The 23,986-nt window shown below is 37.4% G+C and overlaps 1 protein-coding gene across 3 annotated transcripts in view; it reads right to left on the bottom strand.

Annotated features, from left to right (window-relative positions):
- The window catches only part of LOC145263165 (uncharacterized), a 1,002,407-nt gene that overhangs the window by 233,613 nt on the left and 744,808 nt on the right, over window positions 1-23,986 (bottom strand). For all 3 annotated transcript variants that reach the window (XM_080120191.1, XM_080120190.1, XM_080120192.1), the window contains 2 exons: window positions 13,953-14,053; window positions 11,561-11,645 (listed from right to left, as the gene is read on the bottom strand). In XM_080120191.1, coding sequence (XP_079976317.1) covers window positions 11,561-11,645; window positions 13,953-14,053 — 186 coding nt within the window. The remainder of the gene's footprint in view (window positions 1-11,560; window positions 11,646-13,952; window positions 14,054-23,986) is intronic.

The raw sequence follows: 23,986 nt of genomic DNA, 5'->3' as shown, positions 1-23,986 counted from the left end.
TGCTAAAGGTAATAAACATAGAAAATCATAATTAAAAGTTTTTAAAGTTTATAAATCATAGAATAAAGAAAGTTAGATATTGGTACAGAATAAAAAGGATATTGAACTTCAGATCCAAACTATATGGTAAATCCTGAAGTGAGAGTTTTTTGGTAGCAGGGCGGTAAAAGGATCCAATGGGTATTATAATTCTTCCAAGGCACAAGGTTACTCCTTTAGTTTGATGAGATGTCCGATAAATATTTGATTATATCAATTCGGTGAAGATGTTTTTTTTTAATAAACTTTACACTTGGAGTGGGTTAGGAAACTTATATATTACAAAATTATATAAAAAAATATATATTGTGACGTCGTTATGACATGAGAACATTTTTTCTGTTCTCTTGTAGAATACATATAATTGTTGGAATTGAAAATGTTAAAAGTGTATATGAAATGAAATGCACGTTTCTCTATCTTTATTTTACTATTTGATGTCTATTTTCTACTAGTAGGACCGATTTCTCGGCGTTGCCCGAAGCCATATAAGAAAAAATAAAGTAAAAAAAATATTAATAAAAATTTTTTCTGACCCTAATCCTCACTAAAAAAAAAAAAAAAAAAAAAAAATTGAAATATCATTATCTGGTTAATCATCCTATGTAAGTCACATAAAATAGTGACTCCGAATGAATAATTTAAACAGAGAAATTAAAAACTTGAATCCGCAAGGAAATGACTGGTTTGTAAATTAGAAAAATAAATGAAAATAAGTCATCGATAGAATTGTTATACCGTAACACGTGAAAATATAATTATTTGCCATGAACATGTGTATGCATTTCCGAAAGGAATCTGTTCTTACCAGTGAAAATATTTTGTAATTTAGTTGATCGAGGTAGAAACTGCAAGCGGAAGTAGCTCCAACACTTACAAAGCTGTTTAAGTGTTACCTAAGGAAAAATGCTTCCCAACACCTCGGAAAACTTCATCAATCTGACCCATATTTAAAAATTGCAGAGATCATTGATCTCCCTCTCGGTCCAGACCACTCAGTCTCCTGTGCATCGTGAGTTGCTGGAATTTGTGATAAGTCGAGAAGTGGTCAACCACCTCAGCAAAAATAACCTGCTCAGTGATATGCAATTTTGTTTCAATTCTGCTTGATCTACTGCTGATATACTTACTGGTTTATCACACAGGATTAGTGAACATCTCGACGGGTGCTTCGTTTCTAGAGCAGATCTTGAAATATCAAAGGCTTTTGATAGAGTATGGCATAAAAGTCTACTTCATAAGATTGCCAGCTACGAAATAGCTGGAAATGTCCGCTCAATTATTAAACCCTTTCTCTCTGATAGGCTTATAAGAGTAGTGGTTGATGGGCAAAAATTAACACCGACGTCCCTCAAGGTTCCATTCTGGGCCCAACTCTCTTCTTGATCTTCATCAATGATCTCCCAAATTACATTCTTAGTTCCTTCGTAGACATTTATGCTGACGACACCACAATCTATGACAACACTTCTAAGGCCAGCATAGACTAAGGTCTTTCTGCTTTTCTCTCTTCTGATCTTGAGAACATGGTGCCTTGTTAATATTAATGCATCGAAAACCAAGCTTCGCTCCTTTCATTATAATCGCTCTCCCTTCACTTCCCATCACTCCCCAATTGAAATGAATGGATCTCGGCTTGAGGAAAAGCTCCATATCTTGACAAACTAAGATTGATCTTCAATCCTGATCTGGAATGGAACACATACATCAAGTCTGTTGCCAAGATCGCTGGAAAAGTGGTTAAATCACTCTATCGCACCAGTAGGTGTCTCATTGCCGATCTATCTACATAAGAGCTAGATACACCCAAAAATGGAGTACTATTGCCACTTCAAGAGCAACTCAGCACGCACTATCCAGCCTTGATAGAATTCAAAACCGGCTTTGAAACCTAGTAGGTGATGCGATTTTCTCTTCCTTGCAACCTCCTTCCCACAGAAGAAACGTTGCGAGCCTGACTGTGCTCTATTTTATTTTCATGACAAGTGCTCGACTGAACTCCTATTCAATCTATCGTTCTCCATTGCCAAACTTTCACAAAAACACTTGACTAGCTACAACCACTATAAACGATTTCCTCCACTATCTATGCCTAAATCTAAACGCAGATTCCATTAACAAAGCTTCTTTTCTAGAACTGGGTACCTGTGGACCACTGTTCTGCTGGTCTGCTTCCCGGCTGAATACAACATGGTAGCCTTAAAATTCAATGTAAACAAGTTTTTGTTGAGCTGTCCCCATAAATAATCAAATTATAATCAATTTTCACCATTAACGATTACTACACTACCACCTTACACGTATTAACCCTTATTCTCGAGTGGCTTCGGGCCTTGATAAGTGATGACTCCCAAGTAAAAAACAACAACACTTGTTACTAAGCTCTGAGTGAATGTGTTTAGTATTTCATGCTGATCAGTAAAGTGTTGAATATTTTTTTATAGTATTTCGAGTAAAGTTAAAACAGTATATTTGGTATATTATATAATTAGATTGTTAGATGAAAGTACGAAATAGTAAGAAAAAAAATGAATTTATTATTGCTATTTTGATGAAAATAAAGCATCATAGAGCTTAAGAATTAAGAATATTAATTCAGGAACATTACGAAAGAAGCCGTAAAGTCGTGTTAATGATGTCAATATAACTCGAAAAAAAGTAAATATTTTTATAAACGTTGAGATTTCGCACTCACTGGTAGCCGAACGATTAGGAACACCGATTATCGACTAATCGGTCGAGTTTAGATCTCGGATTGAGACACTTAGTTGTCTAGTCACACTAAAGTCATGTGTTACGGCGAAACAGTTTGTGAATTGCCGCTCACAGACATGCGTTTTGTCTTGTCAAGACTCATCAGTGTGACTAGACGCAGCGAACACATCAACGTCGATAACACAGTCCTCAACACAGTTCATGACTATCCGAGCGTTCATAATCATCTGCATATTGAAAATGAATTTTGAGAAAATCTGGCAAAATATATTTGAAATTGAAATGAAAATTTTCTAAGTAAAAAATTTTCTAAGTAAAAAATTTTCTAAGTAAAAAAATTTCTAAGTAAAAAAATTTCTAAGTAAAATAATTTTCTAAGTAAAATAATTTTCTAAGTAAAAAAATTTTCTAAGTAAAATAATTTTCTAAGTAAAAAAATTTTCTAAGTAAAATAATTTTCTAAGTAAAATAATTTTCTAAGTAAAAAAATTTTCTAAGTAAAAAAATTTTCTAAGTAAAATAATTTTCTAAGTAAAAAAATTTTCTAAGTAAAATAATTTTCTAAGTAAAATAATTTTCTAAGTAAAAAAATTTTCTAAGTAAAATAATTTTCTAAGTAAAATAATTTTCTAAGTAAAATAATTTTCTAAGTAAAATAATTTTCTAAGTAAAATAATTTTCTAAGTAAAAAAATTTTCTAAGTAAAAAAATTTTCTAAGTAAAATAATTTTCTAAGTAAAATAATTTTCTAAGTAAAAAAATTTTCTAAGTAAAATAATTTTCTAAGTAAAATAATTTTCTAAGTAAAATAATTTTCTAAGTAAAATAATTTTCTAAGTAAAATAATTTTCTAAGTAAAAAAATTTTCCAAGTAAAAAATAAATAAAAATAAAAGTTTCTTATGTCGATCTACTCATACACATACTTTGGCTCATGTAAAATCTTTTTTTGTCTTATATTATTTTCTTCTTTTATCGCTTTTTTATCCCCGCCCCCCATCATGTCGATGTCATTTCTGTTAATGCTGAAGCAAACAATAGTTCATTCACTTCTTGTGAAGTCTGTTAAAAATAAAGATGAAATATTAAATCGCAACTCATTAGTTAATTTGATTATGTTGTTCATCTGTTTTATTTTTCACTTATTTTCAGACGCGCACACACTAGCGGTTAGAATCTTTAAAAAGATCACTCAGAATTTCTGAAATAGTGAGTCAATGTCTGGCATTGACTAAAATCACTCCCCTAAAAAAGCAAAAAAAAAAAATAACAAAAACAAAAAAAAAAAAAATGGGAGAAAAAGAAACATAACCATATTGTAGGTTTTTTCATAAATATTCAGTTTTGTTCATAAATTTTTGATAAAGAATCCTACGAGTCCCTCCCTCTCTCTCTCTCTCTCTCTTTATATATATAAATATATATATATATATATATATATATATATATATATATATATATCTTTCTCTTTATACATATATGTGTGTGTGTGTGTGTATATATATATACATACATATATATATATATATATATATATATATATATATATATATATGCATATATATATATATAATCGAGATAAGACACTGATTAGAAATCAAATGAAAGATCCTGATAGATATTACTTGAAGTAATACTTTCAGGGTGATCCTAGCCAAAAAGGAGAAGCTCAATATTTAAGCATAGAGTAATAGAAAAGTTCAGTGGTTATATTTAAATTCTGAAAAAACAACAACATATAGACACATATATTCAAATTAAGAATTTATTGTTCGACAAAAGGAATATATAGAAGGGGTTATGTGTATTTCCTTAATCCATGGATTTTCAATAAAGGCTTATATCATCAGAGGAAATAAAATGCAGTTTGCAAAATGTTCAGCTGTGAATAGACACTTATTTTGCTTTTCAGCACAAATATTGAAAATAGTTTTTTAAGTAGTGAATGATAATTATATATATTATTAGGAAAAGGGAATTTGATATAACCTGTGTAGTCATTATTGGAAGGAGTACAATTATGACGAGATCCCTGGCGACACCAGATGATCTTGCTTTTCAAATAGAGGAAGAGAAGATGGGAGAGGATGAGGTATGGTTAGTGGGGGTCATGCTGACACTTGGTCAAGGAAAAACAGATGTTTATGAGATTCCTATCCACCAGAGAAGAAATAGTAAATATTTCAATGAGAAAAAAAAATATAAATAAATATGATAATAGATAATAGTTGTTCTTGGGCGGTTTTAATTTCCATTTTGTACTTATGTAGCGATAGGAAAAGGCAAAAATGTCCAGAAGAAATAAAATATTTCAATGAGGGAAAAAATAAATAAATATGATAATGAGATTCTCGAGTTGGCAGAAAAAAACAATACAGGGTCGTTTTCTGGTTTAGGTTAGAACAACAATTTAAATTATTAAGGAAACAATGTTCTGTTGAAAGGTACGTGGGGGGTGCGATCTCACTGGCTGACATCTATAGGAAGTTTAGGGTCAGGAAAAAGGGAAAAGGGTCAACAGCCGAAAATGTTTGACTCAGATGACGAACCACTCATGGAAATAAATAGTTATCGCTTATCACATCAGTGCCGGGTGGGGTTTTTAAGAGAAAGACAAACGAGAATTATTCCTATATCACGGCTGTTATACATCTATCAACAACGGAAGGGTTGGTTTTAAACACCTGCGAGCAATAGGAAGAGAATTCAGATCTTAGTGACAGCTTGAGGTGGGAACTGAGGGGTGAGGGGTCGCCGTCAGGCCTTGTTCGACCTAAGGACTAATAACTTCTAATTTGATGATAAGTTAACACCTCAGACCAATGAGGGAGAAGGTTCGGGACAAAAGAAAGAGAGAAGGGGAGTAAATTAATAGGGAACGAAGAGAAAGAGAGAAAGGGAAGAGAAAAGAAAGAATAACTCCAGAAAGGTGCAATGGGAATTTCTAATTTGATAAAAACGATTGTCTTTTTTAGAATTAGGGTCCTTTTACTGGCTGGCGTCGAGGCGTCCACATCGCTCTCACCCCGCCTGGGGGGGGGGGAGCGAAACCCCCACAAGAGCTAAGTTGAAAAGCTCTTGTTCTTAGCTGGGAAATTAATTAGAGGAACTTAAGTTATACAACCTGCATCATGAAGCTTGGATCAAAGAACTCGACTATAAAGAAGTGTAAAACGATTTATGAATACTTATTTTGTTTCGTTATATAAAAATGTCCCAGAGTTTTTCCTTGTTTCTCGAATGCCAGCCTGAATGAGAATACAGTTTATTTCAGGTATGCCCTAACGCCAGATAATGAAAGAGATAGACTGGATCCAGCACGAAGCCAGAGTGACGGCCGAACTCGACAATGTTGCCACACGGACTTAGAGTCATGCACATTTCGCGTGCCCTTAGCAGCAGAAAAATATTTTCCAGTGACCAGTGAGAGTCTGGTCACCCTTGAGGGGTCCACCACTAGACAAGTAAGAATGTAGCCCTGCTGGGTTGCATCTATGGTCCTGTGAGCTGGGAGCGACGAACACGGCCAGAAGTACATCACAAGTATGCTCCCGTGAACCAGGATAGCGACGGATGCGGCCTCTCTCTGACAAGAGAGGGTGTTAGGGTTATACAATGTTCTCCGGGGTTATAAATCCAGGTAGGCAGAATATTGGTCCAGGGGAGAAGGCAAGTAGTCCCATATAACAAAAAAGCACGGTTGCTCCTTATTGATTTTCCGAAAGGTATATGGGAAAGCCGTATTCGTTGGTGCGTTGAGTGTGTTTTGGTAGATGTAATCAAACAATTTCCAACAATGACTACCCAGGTTGTATCAATTCCCTTTTCCTATAATTAGTTCCATATACTTATTCACCACTTAAAAATCTATTTTCAATATTTGTGCTGAAAAGCAAAATAAGTGTCTATTCACAGCTGAACATTTTGCTAACCGCATTTCATTTCCTCTGATGATATGATCCTTTATTGAAAATCTATGGATTAAGGAAATCAACATAACCCCTTCTATATATTCCTTAAATTCCTCATTCGAATATATGTGTCTATATGTTGTTTTTTCAGAATTTAAATATAACCACTAAACTTATATATAAGAAGAGAGAAATCCAAAAAGAAAAAGTGATTTCAAGCGAGGGGGGGGGATTATATACAAAATAAATGGATAATGTATAATGCAAAATGTAATGTAAAAAGATATATAGGATATTTATTATAGTTTTTAAAGAATGTGGGTTGTTCATGTGTTTAAACTATCGGGGGAGATATGAGGTAAGTTGAGTGCTGTTTTGAGTTTAACCGTATGTGTAGATGTGTGTTGTATTATGGGGGGTTTACGCTAATTGGTATTTTTTCAACAGGTGTAATTGAGGTCACAACAGCACTTAGAGAAAGTGTATGTTTTTAAACGTAATATAATGATAATGATAATGAATACAATGCGGGGAGGGTATATGCTAAATTGGATTTTATCAAATCTAACTGTGGCCACAACAGTACTTATTATAGGGCTTATGTCATAACGTTATGAAATTAGTTAAAATGGTTGCGTAGATTACATGAAGTTCCGTGTACTATGATTTTAATTTAGTAAGATAGGGGGAAACCTGACGGTGAAGTAAGGGGATAAGTTACGAGGGGTTATGGCGTGGGTAGTTGTAAAAAGATAAGGATTTTCAAAAAATAATATATGATAATAGTTCTAAGGGTTGCGTGATTATTAGGTATAAAGGGGGAATATAGGACAAATCTATAAAGGGGGTAATGAGATAAAAATAATTAAGATGTAACGAGTAGAGTGGTTGAGAGGGAGGAGTGAAAAATAGTAAAATACAGGGAAATAGTATAAATGTATAAAATTTTATGACACACAAAGTATAAAAATATATAGAGGGTAGCTAGTAAAGCAGGAAGTTCGGTAAACGAGAGATTATCCCGTTGGAGACAAATCTCTAGACTAGGGTTATGCATGCAAATGCCAAGATAATAGTCTGATTCTTCTTAGATGCAGGACCAGTAACGAAAGTTATTTATGAAGAAACAAATTATAAAACACAAAATACGTTTAGGTTCATATTTGACGAGACTGTGTCCTCTCTGTATGGATATTCAGTAAAACGTGTTATTTTAGTTGTGAAGAAGATTTGCAAATTTAAATAGAAAGTTCGGCTTTAGAGGAGATAATGAATGATGAGAAATCTACCTCTGTCTTATTTTAGGATGACGAAAGAACTGGGGAGTCCGTTAGTTCCCAAATTGATTTCCGCATTTGTCGTATGTTGTCCTTATTATATGGTGCCGCAGGTTGTCCTTGGCGTATTGTTATCATATTCCTTGTGCATCCTTTGCGTATGTAAAATACGAAATATTTGACGTAGTAGTTGCAAGCAGGGGTAAAGAATCGAAGAGATAGATTGAATCAACTGGTTGGAAATGAGGTCAGAGGCTTTCAGAGAAGATGGAAAAGTAAAGTGCTGATGAAAGGTAAAGATGAATAGCTGATTGGGGGCGGGGTTAAAGGTATACGCTAGGTGTGAGTGGAGAGGGGGTGATGGACATCAAGGAAAGATTTTAAGTTAGTTGTATATTATATTAAGATTTGGTTTTAAATTGAGGAGAAGGCGATTTGGGTATCACTTGCGCGAATAGCTTATTGGGGCGAGATTCAATAGGTGATGTTAAGTGATTTAATTAATTAGGTGATTTAATTAGTTAAGTGATTTAATTAGTTAGGTGATTTAATTAGGTGATTTAATTAGGTGATTTAATAGGTGATTTAATTAGGTGATGTAAAGTGCATCATGTGGCTTTATATGGAAGTTATGTGAGACATCTAGTACGAATAAAATTGTTGTAGCGTAGGTTCAATCTTGCAAGGGGGAGAATGCGTTAACGTTGGTCTGATGTTGTAAATGTTATATTTATGTTCTATATTTAAAAATTACATTTAAAAATCGAAGTCGTCAGGGAGAGAGTAGCGGAAAAAAGCCGTTTGTTAAGAGCAATGTTTTTCATGTGGGGAGGTTAAATAACTTTTTTTTGTGTGTTGGGGAAAGTTGTAATTCGGGAGCAGGTTTGGTTTAAGTTAGAGGGCTAGCCTTAGAGGTTATAGATGTTAGTCCTGGTCTGGTGGTGGTTTATCGGTCGAATTTTGGGTGCTTCTGCATTTAAATTTTCTTTTTGCAACTGCAAGTTATCTCTGGTTTAAAGTTGAGAATATATAATTTTTTTCGGTGCTGTTATAATCTCTGTCGCTTCTGCATTGTAAAGTAGGCACTATTTTGAACCTGGATTGTATGATTTAGATTTTCTTTATATTTTCCATTTTAATTAGAAGTTTATGTTATTTTCATTCAGGTTTCTTACTAAGTTGGATAGGATTGTTTTTGTCTTAGGAGAAACGACTGTAAGTGGTTAGAGATTCTGTTTTTTTATCAGGAAGGAGGATAATCCTATGCATGTACGTATTTTGGGGTTGGATTGTAGTATGTTAGGGGGTTCTCCGTTTATGGGGAGATTAATTGAGTTTAGAGGTTCAGAAGGTTGTTCGATGTGCGGCTTAGATCTGTTCCTATCGCTTGCTAGATTAGTTGTTCGGTGAGTATGCTGTTATTTATTAAATTATGTGTATTTTTGGTATTTCTGATTCTATGGGTTTGAGCAGTCAAGGTGTTGGCTGTCGTGATTTAATAGGTGATGTTAAGTACATACTGTACATGAGTAAATAACGTATGAATGTACACAGTCATTCTCTAGTGGGCAGTTTTCTGGTCGTTGCAGTTACATTTCATGCTGGGTTTGGGGTGCTGCTAATTATTTACTGTGCTCATACTATTTTTTATTACTAGCATTTATAATAGTTTGTGCTATATTAGGCATAGTTGAAAAGGATATTTTGATGGAATTTTGGTTTAGGATCGTACTGTATTTGTGAGGGTGTTAGAATGAATTTTCTATTATTTTGAAAATTGCTTAGGGTATTGTTTTTCACACTATGTTATCATTTGCAGAGAGGTTGGAGATTCTTTTGGACACTGGGATTGCTTTAATGACGGATCTGGGGGGATTAGAGAATCTGTGGACATAGTGTTGTGACAAATGTGGCTTATGGTAAGAGCAGTACGATCCTTCCTTTAGGTTAAAGCTACGTCTAAGAAGTTTGATGTATTTTTATTTTTCTATTGTTATGCTAAGTCCATAATTGCTAAAGAATTCTTTTAGTTAAATAAGGTACTATTATACATCCTGGGTCTTGCTCCAGTTACTAATAGACCATCATTCCTGTATAGATCTCCTTGTAAATTGCTATTCATTAAGAAGATTCCAACCAAACCTGTCACCTGGGCAGATGCCGATTAACCTATCACTATATCAAAGTAATTCGGGTGTCTTTTCTAGTTCAGAGTTTGCTATCAAATTGTATTAGAGTCTTTCCTGCAAGTAAAATTTAGTCTAATTTCTCATTCGGAAAGGTCTGAATTGTGTTTTGCTGGGATGAGCGCCTTATTTAATAGGATTAGGAAGATTGATTGGTAATAATTATCTAGGATAAATGTTATGAATTTTAATCTAAATTTGTTTTTTTTTATTTTTAGATTTAGGAACCAATCTATAACATTGTCTGATGATTGCCACAAGGCGAAGCGTATTTTCTTATTTATATTTGGTATGATTCTGTCTAGGATTGATTTTTACTTATTTTGCCTTGATTTGATTTGGAAGGGCAAATTAGTCTGGTAGATGGGTTACTTGTAAAGTAAGGGTTATGGTCCTTTAAAGAAAATCTTGGAGTGAATATTTCTGTGTGGTCATTTAAGTTCATGCTAGTAAGCAGACATTTTGCTTCGTCATTGATGGTTTGTACTGAGTTTGTGGGTTTTTTTTTTAGTTCTTTGTATATTAAGGCTTCATGTATTGAATTCAACTTCAATCGTCACCAACGCTCGCAATAGTAACACGATAACCTCGTGACTGTAAACGACACTTCCTTCCTCTCACTTAAGCTTGCTTTTTATGCAGTTTTTCATCCAGTCTCATTTGCATATCTGTCTTCTGTTTTCTCGTGATCTCGCGAGATCGCGAGATCACAGTTTATAAAACACCAGGCGCCATCTTTTTTTCTCTTTTCCCACCCGACACTTCCCTGCGGCAAATCCACCCATCCTCCATCACGCCACCGCTCGCACGCATATCTACCCAATGCACAAATACGCGGACGCTTGCTACTCTGGTGAGTATTACACTTCATATGCCTGGTAGTTCAATTGTAATAGTTTTTAGCTTTATCCGCAAATACGAAGAGTTCTGTTTTATTTTTAACCTTACACGTGAAGTCGTTTATTTTATTAACTATTGGGTTAGGGTGCTTGTTGGGTTTCTTAAATTTTATTTTTTTGATTCGGTTGATCAAGCTGTTCTCAAATTATATATATATATATATATATATATATATATATATATATATATATATATATATATATCGTGCTAAGTCTCATGAGTTGAACTTTATATTTATTTAATGTAAACAAAAACGTTTCTTTCTACATGTTTCAGCAACAGTCATAAGATAGGCTGAAACTTCGCCAAAACAAAATATTCAATGAATTCCATTGGCTATTTGGCATGACGAGACTTCAGCCGGTTTTAAGCTTTCGCTGAAACATGTCTGCACACATGTAGCCAGAAATGTCTGTATAAAATAAATTCTAAACATATATTTAAACGCATAATCGTTTGTTAAGAATACTGTGGATCTCTTTGATTACATATAATACCATTCGAGAAGAATTGAAGGAAAACTTACAACTTACCTCTTCTATAAACCTTTTTAGCTTTTTAAACGAAGGTGAGATTTGCTTCGATATTACATCTTGTATTCTGTAACGAATTTCTTTCCTGAAAAGAAAAAAAATCATTGAAGTTTGTCTACGATTTAAATGTCATCTGCTTCTATGCAACTCTTCCGACTGTTGGCAATACGATACGAATGAATGACAAATCAATACATTTTTTTATTAACAACATCAACAAGGAAATATGAAGAGTTTACAAAGAGTAGGAGATCAAAGAGTCCAAGAATGTTCTGATAAAATAAAGGTGTTTGGAATAAATTGACCAGGCATGTTTATTTCAACTGACACCGCTTACATTTACGTGTTTACAAATATAATATGCACGTACATGTTTGGTGTGTTTGTAAGTGGGAACGTGTATATACTTTCTTGTGCTCGAAAGTTTATAGTTAACAGTGTGTATATGTTGTCCCTGTGTTTAGTAGTCCGTGAAAGTTTTCCGTTATATGTTTGTTTCTTTCCGAGGGCCATCGCCCCAAATGGGGTAGATAGGATTATGTTATGTCCACATCCGTTGTCCCCGGAAAAATTATGGACAATAATAAAAATAACTACATAATAAAATCTGTCGCCATTGTGGATGACATGTCGATCAATATGAAACATGGCATGAACATAACAGGAAAATTTGGATTCGTCAGATTGAGAAGTTTATAAAAACATTTTAGAAAAAATCCGTATTTAGTTCTAGTATTTCGAAAATATAAAGTTGGAAATTTTAGTGTCAATTAGCACTAACACTTCTGACCATATAATACCCCCAAATATTAAATTTACATACAATGAAATACTGTTATTAAATAGTCGCAAACATTGGCATTATGTACTTTTAAATCTATGCGATACATATTGTTTGCTAAGTATTCTCAAATATTTGTTTTAACAAATTTTAGCATCATTTATTCTCAGTTCTACGCCGTACATACGCTTACATTGTAACATTATTTACACAAAATGTTAGAATTATAAACTATAAAATAATAGTGTTCGATGCCTTAAGTACAAAGCGTTACATGTCGGACATTTTAGCATTACATACTCTCGAATATTAGCATTATATATTCACAAATATTACAGTGCTATACTATTGAATAGGAACATTATATTTTCGAAATATGAGAACTAAATACTGTCAATGCTTAGCATTCCATACTCTCAAATATGAGCGTTACATGCTATCATAACTTGATATACTCACATATCTAGCTGGTTCATACCTTAAATATTAATGTTAGATTCTCTCAAATATGAGTGTTGCACTCTCTTAAATATTGGCTTCATATACTCTCAGATTTAACGTTACATACTTAAAAATATAGATGTTACATACGTCGTTTCATACTCAAATGTTGTCCTGTTACATCATAAATTCTTTTCGTTAGATACACGATTACATACGCGAGTGTTATCTTTACATACTATTACCGTTATCGTTACATATCTTCTAATATTAATATTAAAACATTATGATAAAATATATCTTTACATAATCTAAGATTATCGTTACATACATTGGTACACACTCTAATATTATCTGTTACATATGTCGTCACGTAGTCTGAAATATTAGCGTTAGATTATTGTTATATATTCTCATATATTAAATTATTGTTACATAGTTTTGATTTTTCGTTCCATAGATCGTTACATACTCTCACACATCTTAACAGACACTCGATAATTAGCGTTACATATATACTTATATACAAATATGATCAGCACATATAAAATTCTACCGTTACATATACTCAAATACTACCGTAAACATATATTGTTACAAGCAATATTGAATAACCTGAAATACTACCGTTACATATGTCGATACATGCACACAAAATTTATATTCGTAATAACGTATATTAGTGTAACTATAACGTTGCATACCCCAACAGTGTTGTTACATACATCTTTACATTATCGTTACTTGCACACACATATATCGTTGCATGACGTCATATCTTATCAATATACACAATCAAATAGCATCGTTGCATTCTCTTAAATGTAATTATGAAAACACTGATAGGTTTTCATTACATACAGGTATTAGCGTTGTTACAAGATTACCTACTCTTACAAATTATTGTTACACAAATCGTTACATACAAGTACGTAGCATTCATACATACTCTAAAAAATGTTGAAAAATCTATTATTATTATTATTATTATTATTATTATTATTATTATTATTATTTGTTATACCCTTAAATATTATATTTCAATACATTTCAAAATTTTAGGATTACATAGATCGTAATTTCAGCATTACATCGTTACATAGCCTCATATCTTATGGTTAGGTGCTTTCATTTCCTATTGTTACGCCCAGTTCAAATTTGTTTACTCACCATTTATCTCTGTGAATTGATTTGGCTACTCCCTCGAGGCTCATAGGATAATAGTAGGGTGCCTGTACCGTAGAAGGTGACAGCACTTCCGGTAAACGACTCTGGAAAACATAATAATAATAATAATAATAATAATAATAATAATAATAATAATAAACATTAACAAAGAAACTGAATCCCTGATAACAGCGGCACAACATAACGAGATTAGAACCAACCACATAAAAGCAAGGATCGACAAGACACAATAAAACAGCAAATGCAGATTCTGCAGACAAAGAGACGAAACTATAAAACGCATAATAAGCGAATGCAGCAAACTAGCCCAAAAAGAGTATAAGAATAGACACGATCAGGTGGGGAAGGCAATTATGCAGACAACTGAATCTTGAACATCCAAACAACTGGTACAAGCACAAACCGGCAGCAAGTCATAAACTCCTATAGGACATGGATACACAAACGGATAAATCCATCCAAGCAAAACGACCAGATGTCATACTAGTTAACAAGAAATAAAAGACCTGTCAGATTGTAATTTTGCTGTCCCAGTAGACCACAGAGTGAAGATCAAGGAGACAGAGAAGCGGAGCAAATACACTGAACTGGCCAGAGAGCTCAAAGGAATATGGAAGATTAAAAAAAAGTCGACAGTTAATTGCTTTTAATGTTAAATTTAAATCAAGGTTTGACTGAATAACTGGCACTCATGTTTTAAACCGTTTCTCCCGCCTCTTCTCTTTCGCATGTCTACTGAAACCTAAATGTTGACGCTCGAGGAACTTGTGCGTTGCAGATTCCTTCTCTCGTTCACACGCATGGTGGGTTCATATAGAGCCTCTGCTTTACTCTCAGGATTTACCTTCACTTGTCAATTCATATCTCCTCTCTTTCATCGAGGACTCCTACTCTTCCCGTTTTTTTTTTTCATTATAATGGTACGATTTTCGGACAACTTTTAAATGTGTCCTCGCCAGCGCCATCTTCATCCTAGTTTTATGCCGCTCGAGTCTGAGACGCATATGGCTGTTAGCGCACCTCGCATAAACGAACCATGTGCATACCTCACAGGGGTCAATAGGACCATCTCTAACAATCCGTGCACCATCTTCTTCATCCCCACCCCGTCCAGATCATTTGCCCTTATTTTCTCTATGATTATCCGTATTTCTTTTTATTTATTTTCTCTCTTTTTCCAAACTTTACTGCCTCTGTGCTCTCCTGTTTCTTAAAACAAAACATTCCCTAACGCAAACTTACCCAAGAACCGACACTGACAACACGCACCTTAATAAATATGAGCGACAACAATAAGAACCAAGGTGTATCCTACCTTTCTCGCTGCCGCTGCTGCCGTCTTTCCCTATCGTTTCATCGACGTCTTATCACATATTATGCACTTGATGTGACGAGCTAGCTTGAACTGCAAGATTTAGCTATGCTCTCAAAGTTCTATTAATGTCCAGCAATTTGAATCTTTCTTGATAATTCTTATTTTTTTCAATTGTTCTTTTCTTCTCTTTCTTTGTCGATTTGTCCAAAAACACACAAAAATAAAACAGAGTTCCACGTTAATGAAAAAAAAAGTTTTCTTGGTAACTCACTCGTGGACATCTCATAGAGATGTGATATCTTGACTCACAGCATCATAATGCTGTGAGTCAATCCTATGGGTTGCGTCGCCTGTCGCAGAGCTGGGCTGCACCTTAAAGGTAACCCCACTCCCGACGGCTTGGGGTTACATTTAAAAAAAAAACAAATAAAATTCAATAACTTTGCATCTGGATCCTTCATGTAGAACTGGAATCTCCTTCATTCGTTGTACAGCGAAAAAAACCCCAAAAAACTTCCTCACTCCTCCAAGCGACCTACTTTATATTAAATTCACCCACGTGAATCTCACAAGATCACAAGAAACCGTTTCTGTTAAATATCGCAGACGCCATCTTGATTTTTCTTTTTGCTGTCCAACGTGCATGACAGGCAGACACGTGGGAACTTTACAGGTAGGCCGTTTGAATGTTCGTTTCTATTTTCCCCACATCCCCCCTGATCTCATGATCACAGAAATGGCAGGGTGGCGCTCTCTTCCGGCAGGTGCTTCTTCGAAGAGGGACTGTGTAGGCCTCTTGTTCATTTGCACTCTCATCCGCAGTCTGGGGTTGAAGAACACTGAGAGGCTACTAATATCAGATTCGCTGCTTGATGAGGATGAAGATGGTACAAACCAGAGCGATGCCCCACTGGCCTCAGACTCAGAATCGTTGCCTTCGTTCAGTGGTGGTTGCACCTGTGTCGCTGGCCACAGGTCTCTAACATAGCAGGGCACACTGTCAACCATGACTGACTGCTGACTCACCATATCGGTGACTAGGCCTCGTGTATATCTATTAGTGCACTGGCTTCAATCAAACAGGATCCCCTGGTGCATACGACCCCTATCCTTCCTCGTTGGCGACTTCTCTGTTGGGGTAGATTCCCTTTTCTCCGACTCAGTATTGTTAAATTGTGTTGGCAGACACTGTTCCTGGAGAGACGCCATCCTTTGGTGTGATGTTGTACCAATATACGACTTCTGCGACGGTGTACTGCTTCCTGGCTGCAATTCTTTTGATGCTACGATGGATCCTCTCAGCAATACCATTGCCAGATGGCACATAAGCACAGCGCAGTCTTAGCCGCACTCCCTACTCCTTCAGGAACTGCTTGACCTGCCGGCTGCAGAAGGCTGGGTCATTGTCCATCAGCACCTCTTCGGGGCGCCTCTTTCAAGGAACACAGATGACAGCTGGCGAATAATGTAAGTGGAGTCCAGGTGCCCGAGTGGTCTCCAGACTGCGAAGCATGTAGGTCCACAATCGATGAGGGTGAGGAAGTGATTGCCAACGTAATGTGTAATATGAAGCCCACTCCTAATTGCCCTTTTTTTCCACTGTATTGGAGCCAGGTCGATTGATTGACATGCCTGGTATCTTTCCACTACCCTCTTGACATCTGCCTTTCTTACTTCTGGGTCATCGATTTTGGCAAAATTTTGTTTGCTTAACCCTTGGATATCCACATTGCACAAGGCTGTTGCAGAATCTCAGAACCTCCTCGGGTATCAGCCAGCAGCCACCATTGTGGTACTCATGTCAGTGCATCTGCTCTGTTACTTGCAGACCTGATCAATGTTACGTCTACGCCCAGGTTGTACTCTTTGATTGTATTGACCAGATTCGTATCAACATCTCACTCGCTGCCCGTGTGGTTAGCCGTGCTCTTCCAGTCAATGCATTGGTTATCCACCGATGAGTGCACACAGATTCTGTGATAATATGGAGTACTCTGGCTTGCCACTGAAGCGCTAGGGTAACTACTTTCAATGTGGCATCAAGTTCGGCCAGGTTTATGTGCCTAGAATCCTTCTCTGGACGAAGCCAACAGGCATCTTTGATAATGTTATCATCAACCACAAAGGCAACTCCAAGGGCTAGTGAACTAGCGTCCACCCAGACCATGAACTCGTTCCCGTTAACGCACCAGTTTTCTCACACAGTCACCCTGGCCACAGTTTCTGTCATGCACTTTATCATCCCAACCCAATGATACGGATGTGGCCCGATGTTTTATGGCCACCACTGCCACTCTGAGCCAACCACACACGGGGAAGTGGCCCACCAGCTTGCCACAAACAGAAAAAAACGCTCCGATGAGTGATATTGGATGGGACTTCTGGAACGGCACCACCTCTCCTACAATAGAGCACCTCCTTGCTACCGCTCACGTGCAAGCCAAGCACTTTTGCTCTGTCTTGCAGACACTTGGGTTCCTTGCATGTCAGTCTGAAGTTTTCGAAGTGCTCTTTGACTGAATGGGCAGACAGGAGGCTCTCATTTACAAATGTTGTCTGATTGCGTGCATAATTGCTGTCATAATGCCTGAAGCCACGTTGAGACTGAACCCTAACCTGGTCAGACAATAGCGAGTTTCTTTAATTTTCACAGTTTGAAATGGCCACAGTGCTTTTTCAATGGATATCTGCAGGTAGGCACTGCGCAGGTCCAGAATTGCCACGTCCGACCCTTGCTGCCGCCACTCCCTTAATTTGAATGCACAAACATCCGCCTCTGCCGTGTATGGGTCGATATGTTCATTAAGCTCATTGGAGTCCATGACAGGTCGAACCTTCTGTTTGCTATCTTGTAAGACAACCATCAGGGGAATCAGTCCTTGGGGAGCCCAAGCTCATCCTCGGGTTATGGAAGCAGCCAACCATTGTTGATCCAAGTCTGCAGTTTCTCTTCATACTACCTCCTTAGTCTCATTGGAGGGGGGTACTCTGATAGTCGGTTCGATAAGGGTTGATCGCCAGCCCACTTTCAAGATGCCGTCCACGCGTTATTGTATGAAAATCAAGTTTGTCCAGGGTAATTGCTGGTGTAGTCCACAGTGATTCCACCCAGCTGTGTAATCAAATCCATTCCTAGAAGTAGGTGGTACCTAAGCAGCTCCCCATCCACCACCAGGGCTTGCTACTGCAAGCCCATCGCCGATGCTTGTGCTAATGACGCTCACCCTGCAAATAGCCAGAGAATCTCCCCCCCCACGGTTAGCACCAGAATCAAATACCTGTACAAAGTGTTGCAACATGCCTTATGCACCAGGGTCTGGGTGCACCCAGTATCTTCAAGGGCGAGGCATTCAGCGCCTTGTTCAGTGATGATCTGAAGAGAAGACTGGCACTGTAACTTCCTCCCCTTGCCCATTTCCTGGACAGGCACGAGCCAGGTGTCCCCGGTTTTTACACTTGTAGCATTGAAGCTCACTAGGCTCAGAGAAGATCCTCCACACCAGCGGGCAATCCTGCAATAAATGCACACACCAGGACTTTATCTGACAGTCCTCCAAACAGGACCGCAAGTTTTGCCAGATAAACATCAGCCATCTCCCTGGAATGTAACTTGCGTGTCGTAAACTCCTTCCATGCAGCAACCGGATCTAGTGCAAACGCTGTGTAGAGGGCGTTTTTGATGCAGGTGAAATTTGCCTTCTTTTCGTCCCTTAGCTGCTGGTATACAGCATATACGCCCCAGCGAGGCGCATTGGGACCACGCATTCCAGACGCTTCACACCAGTGAGCTGGCATATCAATTCTGCCTTTTCCACCTATTCCTGTACTGACTGCTCAGGGCTACTGCCATGAAACAATGAAATCAGCTTAGGATCAAATCCTGTCATCACGCCGAAAATAGCTTGTTGAACTGGAACCTCCTTCACTCGTTCCAATGCACTGAAAAACCGTCTGTATGGCGAAAAAAAACTTCTCCACTCATCCAAGCGACTTGCTTTATATTACATTCACCCACGTGAATCTCACGAGATCACAAGAGACCGTTTTTTGTTAAATATCACAGACGCCATCTTGGTTTTTCTTTTTCCTGTCTAACGCGCATGACAGACAGACACGTGGGCGCTTTACAGGTAGGCTGTTTGTATGTTCGTTTTTATTTTCCCCACACTTCAAGTTTCCAACGACTTTTAATCTTCTTCAAAACTTTTCAAAAGCTTTTGAGAACATTTAAATCTTCAACTCCTTGTGAATTAAAAGTTTTTAAACTGGCAAAGACTTATTCATAACTCCTTGCCGTGGCTTGATCATCTAGTTTTTATCTTTGTCTTCATCTTTTCTTCGTCTAGTAGTTAGGACCTTAATATCGGTCTAGGAAAGAATCTATTTCACAACCACAGGCAAACAACAAAAGAAATCACAAAGGCAGTTTTTAGTAACATTAATTATTCAATGTTGTTACAGGTATAGTCTCAGTAAGGACATGAGCTAAGAGCCTTTATAAGCTTGGTAAATCAGACTGACTTCTGGGTGCAGGATTATAATGGTTTAAATGAATTCTTTTGACCCAGAAAAGTTTGTTGACAATCCGGCCATCGGGCATGATGCCCGATGGCCGGATTGTCAACAAACTTTTCTCACCAACGAACTCTCCCCAACATTTCTTTATATTATCTCGATAACTTCTAGTTTTTCCCCCTTTCTATTTGGGGCTTTGTTTTTCTTTCTCTCTTTCCGTCTCTGCCTCTATCTGTCTGTCTCTCTCTCCCTCTCTGTCTCTATTTCTCTCTCTGTGCCCTTTACCATTACTCGTGGGAGGGGTTTCCCAAAGACCATATGTATAAGGTAAAGTGAATCAGTCATCATAGTTAACCCTATTTCCAAAGTGATTTCACGGTCAATCCAATAATTAAAACCACTCGACAGTTTACCTACTTCATTTCCTGGTGGTCAAATAAAACTCAAGCGGCATTTTCCCACAGATTCACAATCTGCTTCATTTGATGATCCCAACTGAGGTCCAGCTTGCAGGGGGGATCATTTTGATTATCTGTTAAGAAAACAGATTTATTCTTTTTATCATCATCACCATCACCATCACTGTTAGATTCAACAATGAGAATCTTCTGAATTCATGTTAAAAGACCACCCAAGAAAACTGATAGCATCTTGTTTGCCGTTTGTCTGGTCCACAGTCTTTGTCACATAATAATAATAATAATAATAATAATAATAATAATAATAATAATAATAATTCTGATTTCGTTTATCAACGTCTCTCTGAAAAGGGATGGGATTCATTTCCAGAGGATTTCCCTCAATCCCGGCTCCAAAACCAGAAGCTTCAAAGATCAAAGATTTTCCTAAGGATGTTGGTGGTACCTACAATGGCAGAGGCCTGAAGGCCGCCTAAAACACTGGGGATTCATAGTTTTTTCAATTATCCTTCCAGACGACTTGATACTCTCCTAGCATACCAACTACGACCAGGATTATTTGTGTTTTAACACCGTGTAAACGCCTTCTCTCCAAGGCCAATGGAGCATAATTACTCCACTTCTCGTTCTCCTTCTCTCTCACATTCCTGTTCCAGGATACTGAGAAGTTTACAATTTGCCAGTTTTTGGAGACTTTGTCAATGACGACCAAATCCAGACGATTATCTTCCAATTGGTCGTTATGACACTTTTATCCCACCATACGTCTACATTGCCATCCTCACTTGTTCTAACTCCATCAAGCACCACATGCTCCTTCAACAACATCTTCTCAGTTCTAACATTTACACTTTTCAATCCTCTCCCATCATCTTTCCTCTTTTGATACAGCCTCGATATGCTACTTCAAATGTGGAATATACGAAACATTGCTAAAACTTTCCTTATTTTGATATCCATTGCATGCAAATCCTTGTCAGACCATTCTAAAATTCCTGCACTGTATATCAAAACACTGACTGCCCATGCATTCACCTCTTTCATTAGGTTTCCTCCATACAATTCTGACTTCACAATTAGTTTCACTCTTCTAGGATACTCCTTCCTAACTTTCTCTTTCATCTCTCTGTTCATGATGCCTACACTCTCCAGCACTCCCAAATACTTATACCCTGTATCTTCTGTTTCTTTCATGATTTCTCCATTTGGCAGCACGATTCCATTCGAATGAACCTTTACCCCCCTTTTCATCACCAGCACCGCACATTTCCTAATCCCAAACTCCATCCCAATGTCTTCCGAGTATGTCCCTATGAGTTCTATCAGTCTCTCCATTTCCTTTTCATTTCTACCGAATATCTTCAAATCATCTATAAATAGTAGATGATCGAGGCGCTGCCACCAGATCTAAGATTATACCCCAGCCTCTCTCTCTTCAAGAGGATGCTCAGTGGCATCATTATCATTACAAAAAGAAGTGGAGATAACGAATCTTCTTGGAATATTCCACGTTTATTGCCAACCTGTCCCAGCACATCTCTGTTTGCTGTCAGCACCGTTTTCCATTTAGCCATACTTGTCTCCAAAAGCCCTATCACATTCCCAGCAACCTTCATCATCGACATTGTTTCATGGATCCATGAATGAGGAACCATGTCATAAGCCTTTCTGTAATCAATCCATGTTACATTCAGATTCCTCTTCTTCCTCTTTGCGCCCTGCTTACTGCCTTATCAATCATTAGTTGCTCCTTTGTACCCTTCGAGCCTTTCCAACACCCTTTCTGTTCATCAGGGAAAACACCATTACTCAAAAGATGTCCATAAACATTTTCTGCAAAGATTCCAGTTAACAGCTTCCACATTAGTGGCAGCTGTTCCCTTTACAGAATCTTTCCAAATCAGTGTCGTCCTTCTCTTAACAAGCCAACCAGGTGGGTTGGTGGTTTTTGTTTTACGGCATATCAACCATTTGCAGGTTATTTAATGCTGAATCTAGTGATTTTGAGGAACGATTTTTTTAAGGAGTATATTTGTTTTTTTAAGTCGGATTCTATTTAACCCATAGTTGGGACCCTAACAGGTACTACCACTCCGGGTCAGAGTGGACCTGAGAGCAATGGCAATTAAAGGGTAGCTCCACACTCCCCAAGGCCCACAAGCTGGGGCCTCACCATCGGATATAGTTTTAGGTCATGACCAAGCCAATCAGGGACATCTCCAGACTCTATGACCCTTTGCAGGGCAGCAGCTATAGATGAATAAAGGCATTGGAACTGTTTAAACCAGAAGCCCATCACTCCATCTGGACCAGGTGCCTTCCAGTTTGTCATCCTTTGTATGTCATCCTTCACGTTATCAATGGTTATATCAACCTTCTCCATCTGCTGCCTTTCTGATAGCTTTGCTCTGACCTCTCCCAACCAACTAGCCTTCTCACTATGTCGCCCTTTGACAGACCAAATCTCACTCCAGAACTTCCTAGCATCTTTTGCATTTGGAGTGTTGTTGTTTCCTGCCTGTTTACTACCATTTAATTCTTTATACAGCAGAGATTGTTCTGGAAAAGGTTGTTCTGCCGAAACGCAACACTTTTTCCAACAAAGTTCCGAATTTTCATACCACCAGTGTAGACCTTCTCTTTCAACATTGTTAGAACGTTCATCGTTCCCTTTTCCAGCAATTTATACCTCCTTTCAAGCTTGTCCTTGGCTTTCTGTCCTAGTTTAACTCCTCTTTTATTTCTTCGATTCTACCAATGTCTTTCTGCCACCGTTTTATACTTTCTTCCAGCCGCCTCTGCCAGTGTGGTCTTCTATCCTTCATTTCTCTTTTTCTTCTGCATGAAGCCAAGACGATTCGCAACAACGTATGACGTTGCATACAGAAGCCTGTTAAGTTCCGTAATCGATATGTTCTTTCTTATGATATTGTGAATTACGCCTGGAACTATTTTTACCTCGTTTTTCACCTTCCGCCTATCACTATTCTTTATGTTTGGAATATCTATGATATCGTCTCCAAGAAAAACCTCTCTTAACTTCTGAAGTATTTCTTTTTCTACAGAAGTCAAAGCTCGAACTTCATCACCATTTCTCCATACATCTGCTCCTTCCACTGGCTCCGTTTTCTTAGAGTCAGTGATCTCGTCTGCCTTAAATCCTTCAAACTCCTTCTCATCACTTCCCCTAACCATTACATTCCATTCCTTCTCAGTTTCCCACCTCACATCATTTCCCTTCTGCACTTCCACACCCTCAATGCTTTTATCAGAGCTAGTTTCATCAATTTTACTTTCGCTATTCATTTAATTCCTAACCATCCTTTCAATCTCTTCCTTTGCAACCACTGAAAGTAGGTTGTTATTCTTAATTTGTTTTAACTGGGATACCAAACCTACGACACTTCTAGCCCCTCCTTCTCTCGATTCCCACTCTTTTTTCGGATATATACATCAGATTTGGTACTTCCACTTCTTACAAAGCATTCCCACAGTATCTTCTTTCCTCATTCGTCCATGGTTTTTTGACATTTCCTGTTCCAACTCCCTTCGTGTCTTGGGACTCTCTCTGGCAATTCTCACTCCCCCTATATCCAGCCGCATCCTCAGAATTTCGAACAGTTGTATGATGACGAGAGAACCCACCCTGTTGACCAGTGGGACCATCGCAAGATGTTCCAGCCTCATTCACGTCGTTATTTTCAATATTTTGATTTGATATTCTCACATAAATGAGGTTGGTGAATTTTAGGTTACACCACCGCCGA

Source organism: Euprymna scolopes, chromosome 38, assembly GCF_053919585.1.
Source record: "Euprymna scolopes isolate OS-2025 chromosome 38, ASM5391958v1, whole genome shotgun sequence".
Taxonomy (NCBI): Eukaryota; Metazoa; Mollusca; class Cephalopoda; order Sepiida; family Sepiolidae; genus Euprymna; species Euprymna scolopes.
Note: the sequence above shows the minus strand (reverse complement) of the source record. Positions and strands in the feature narration are given on the sequence as shown.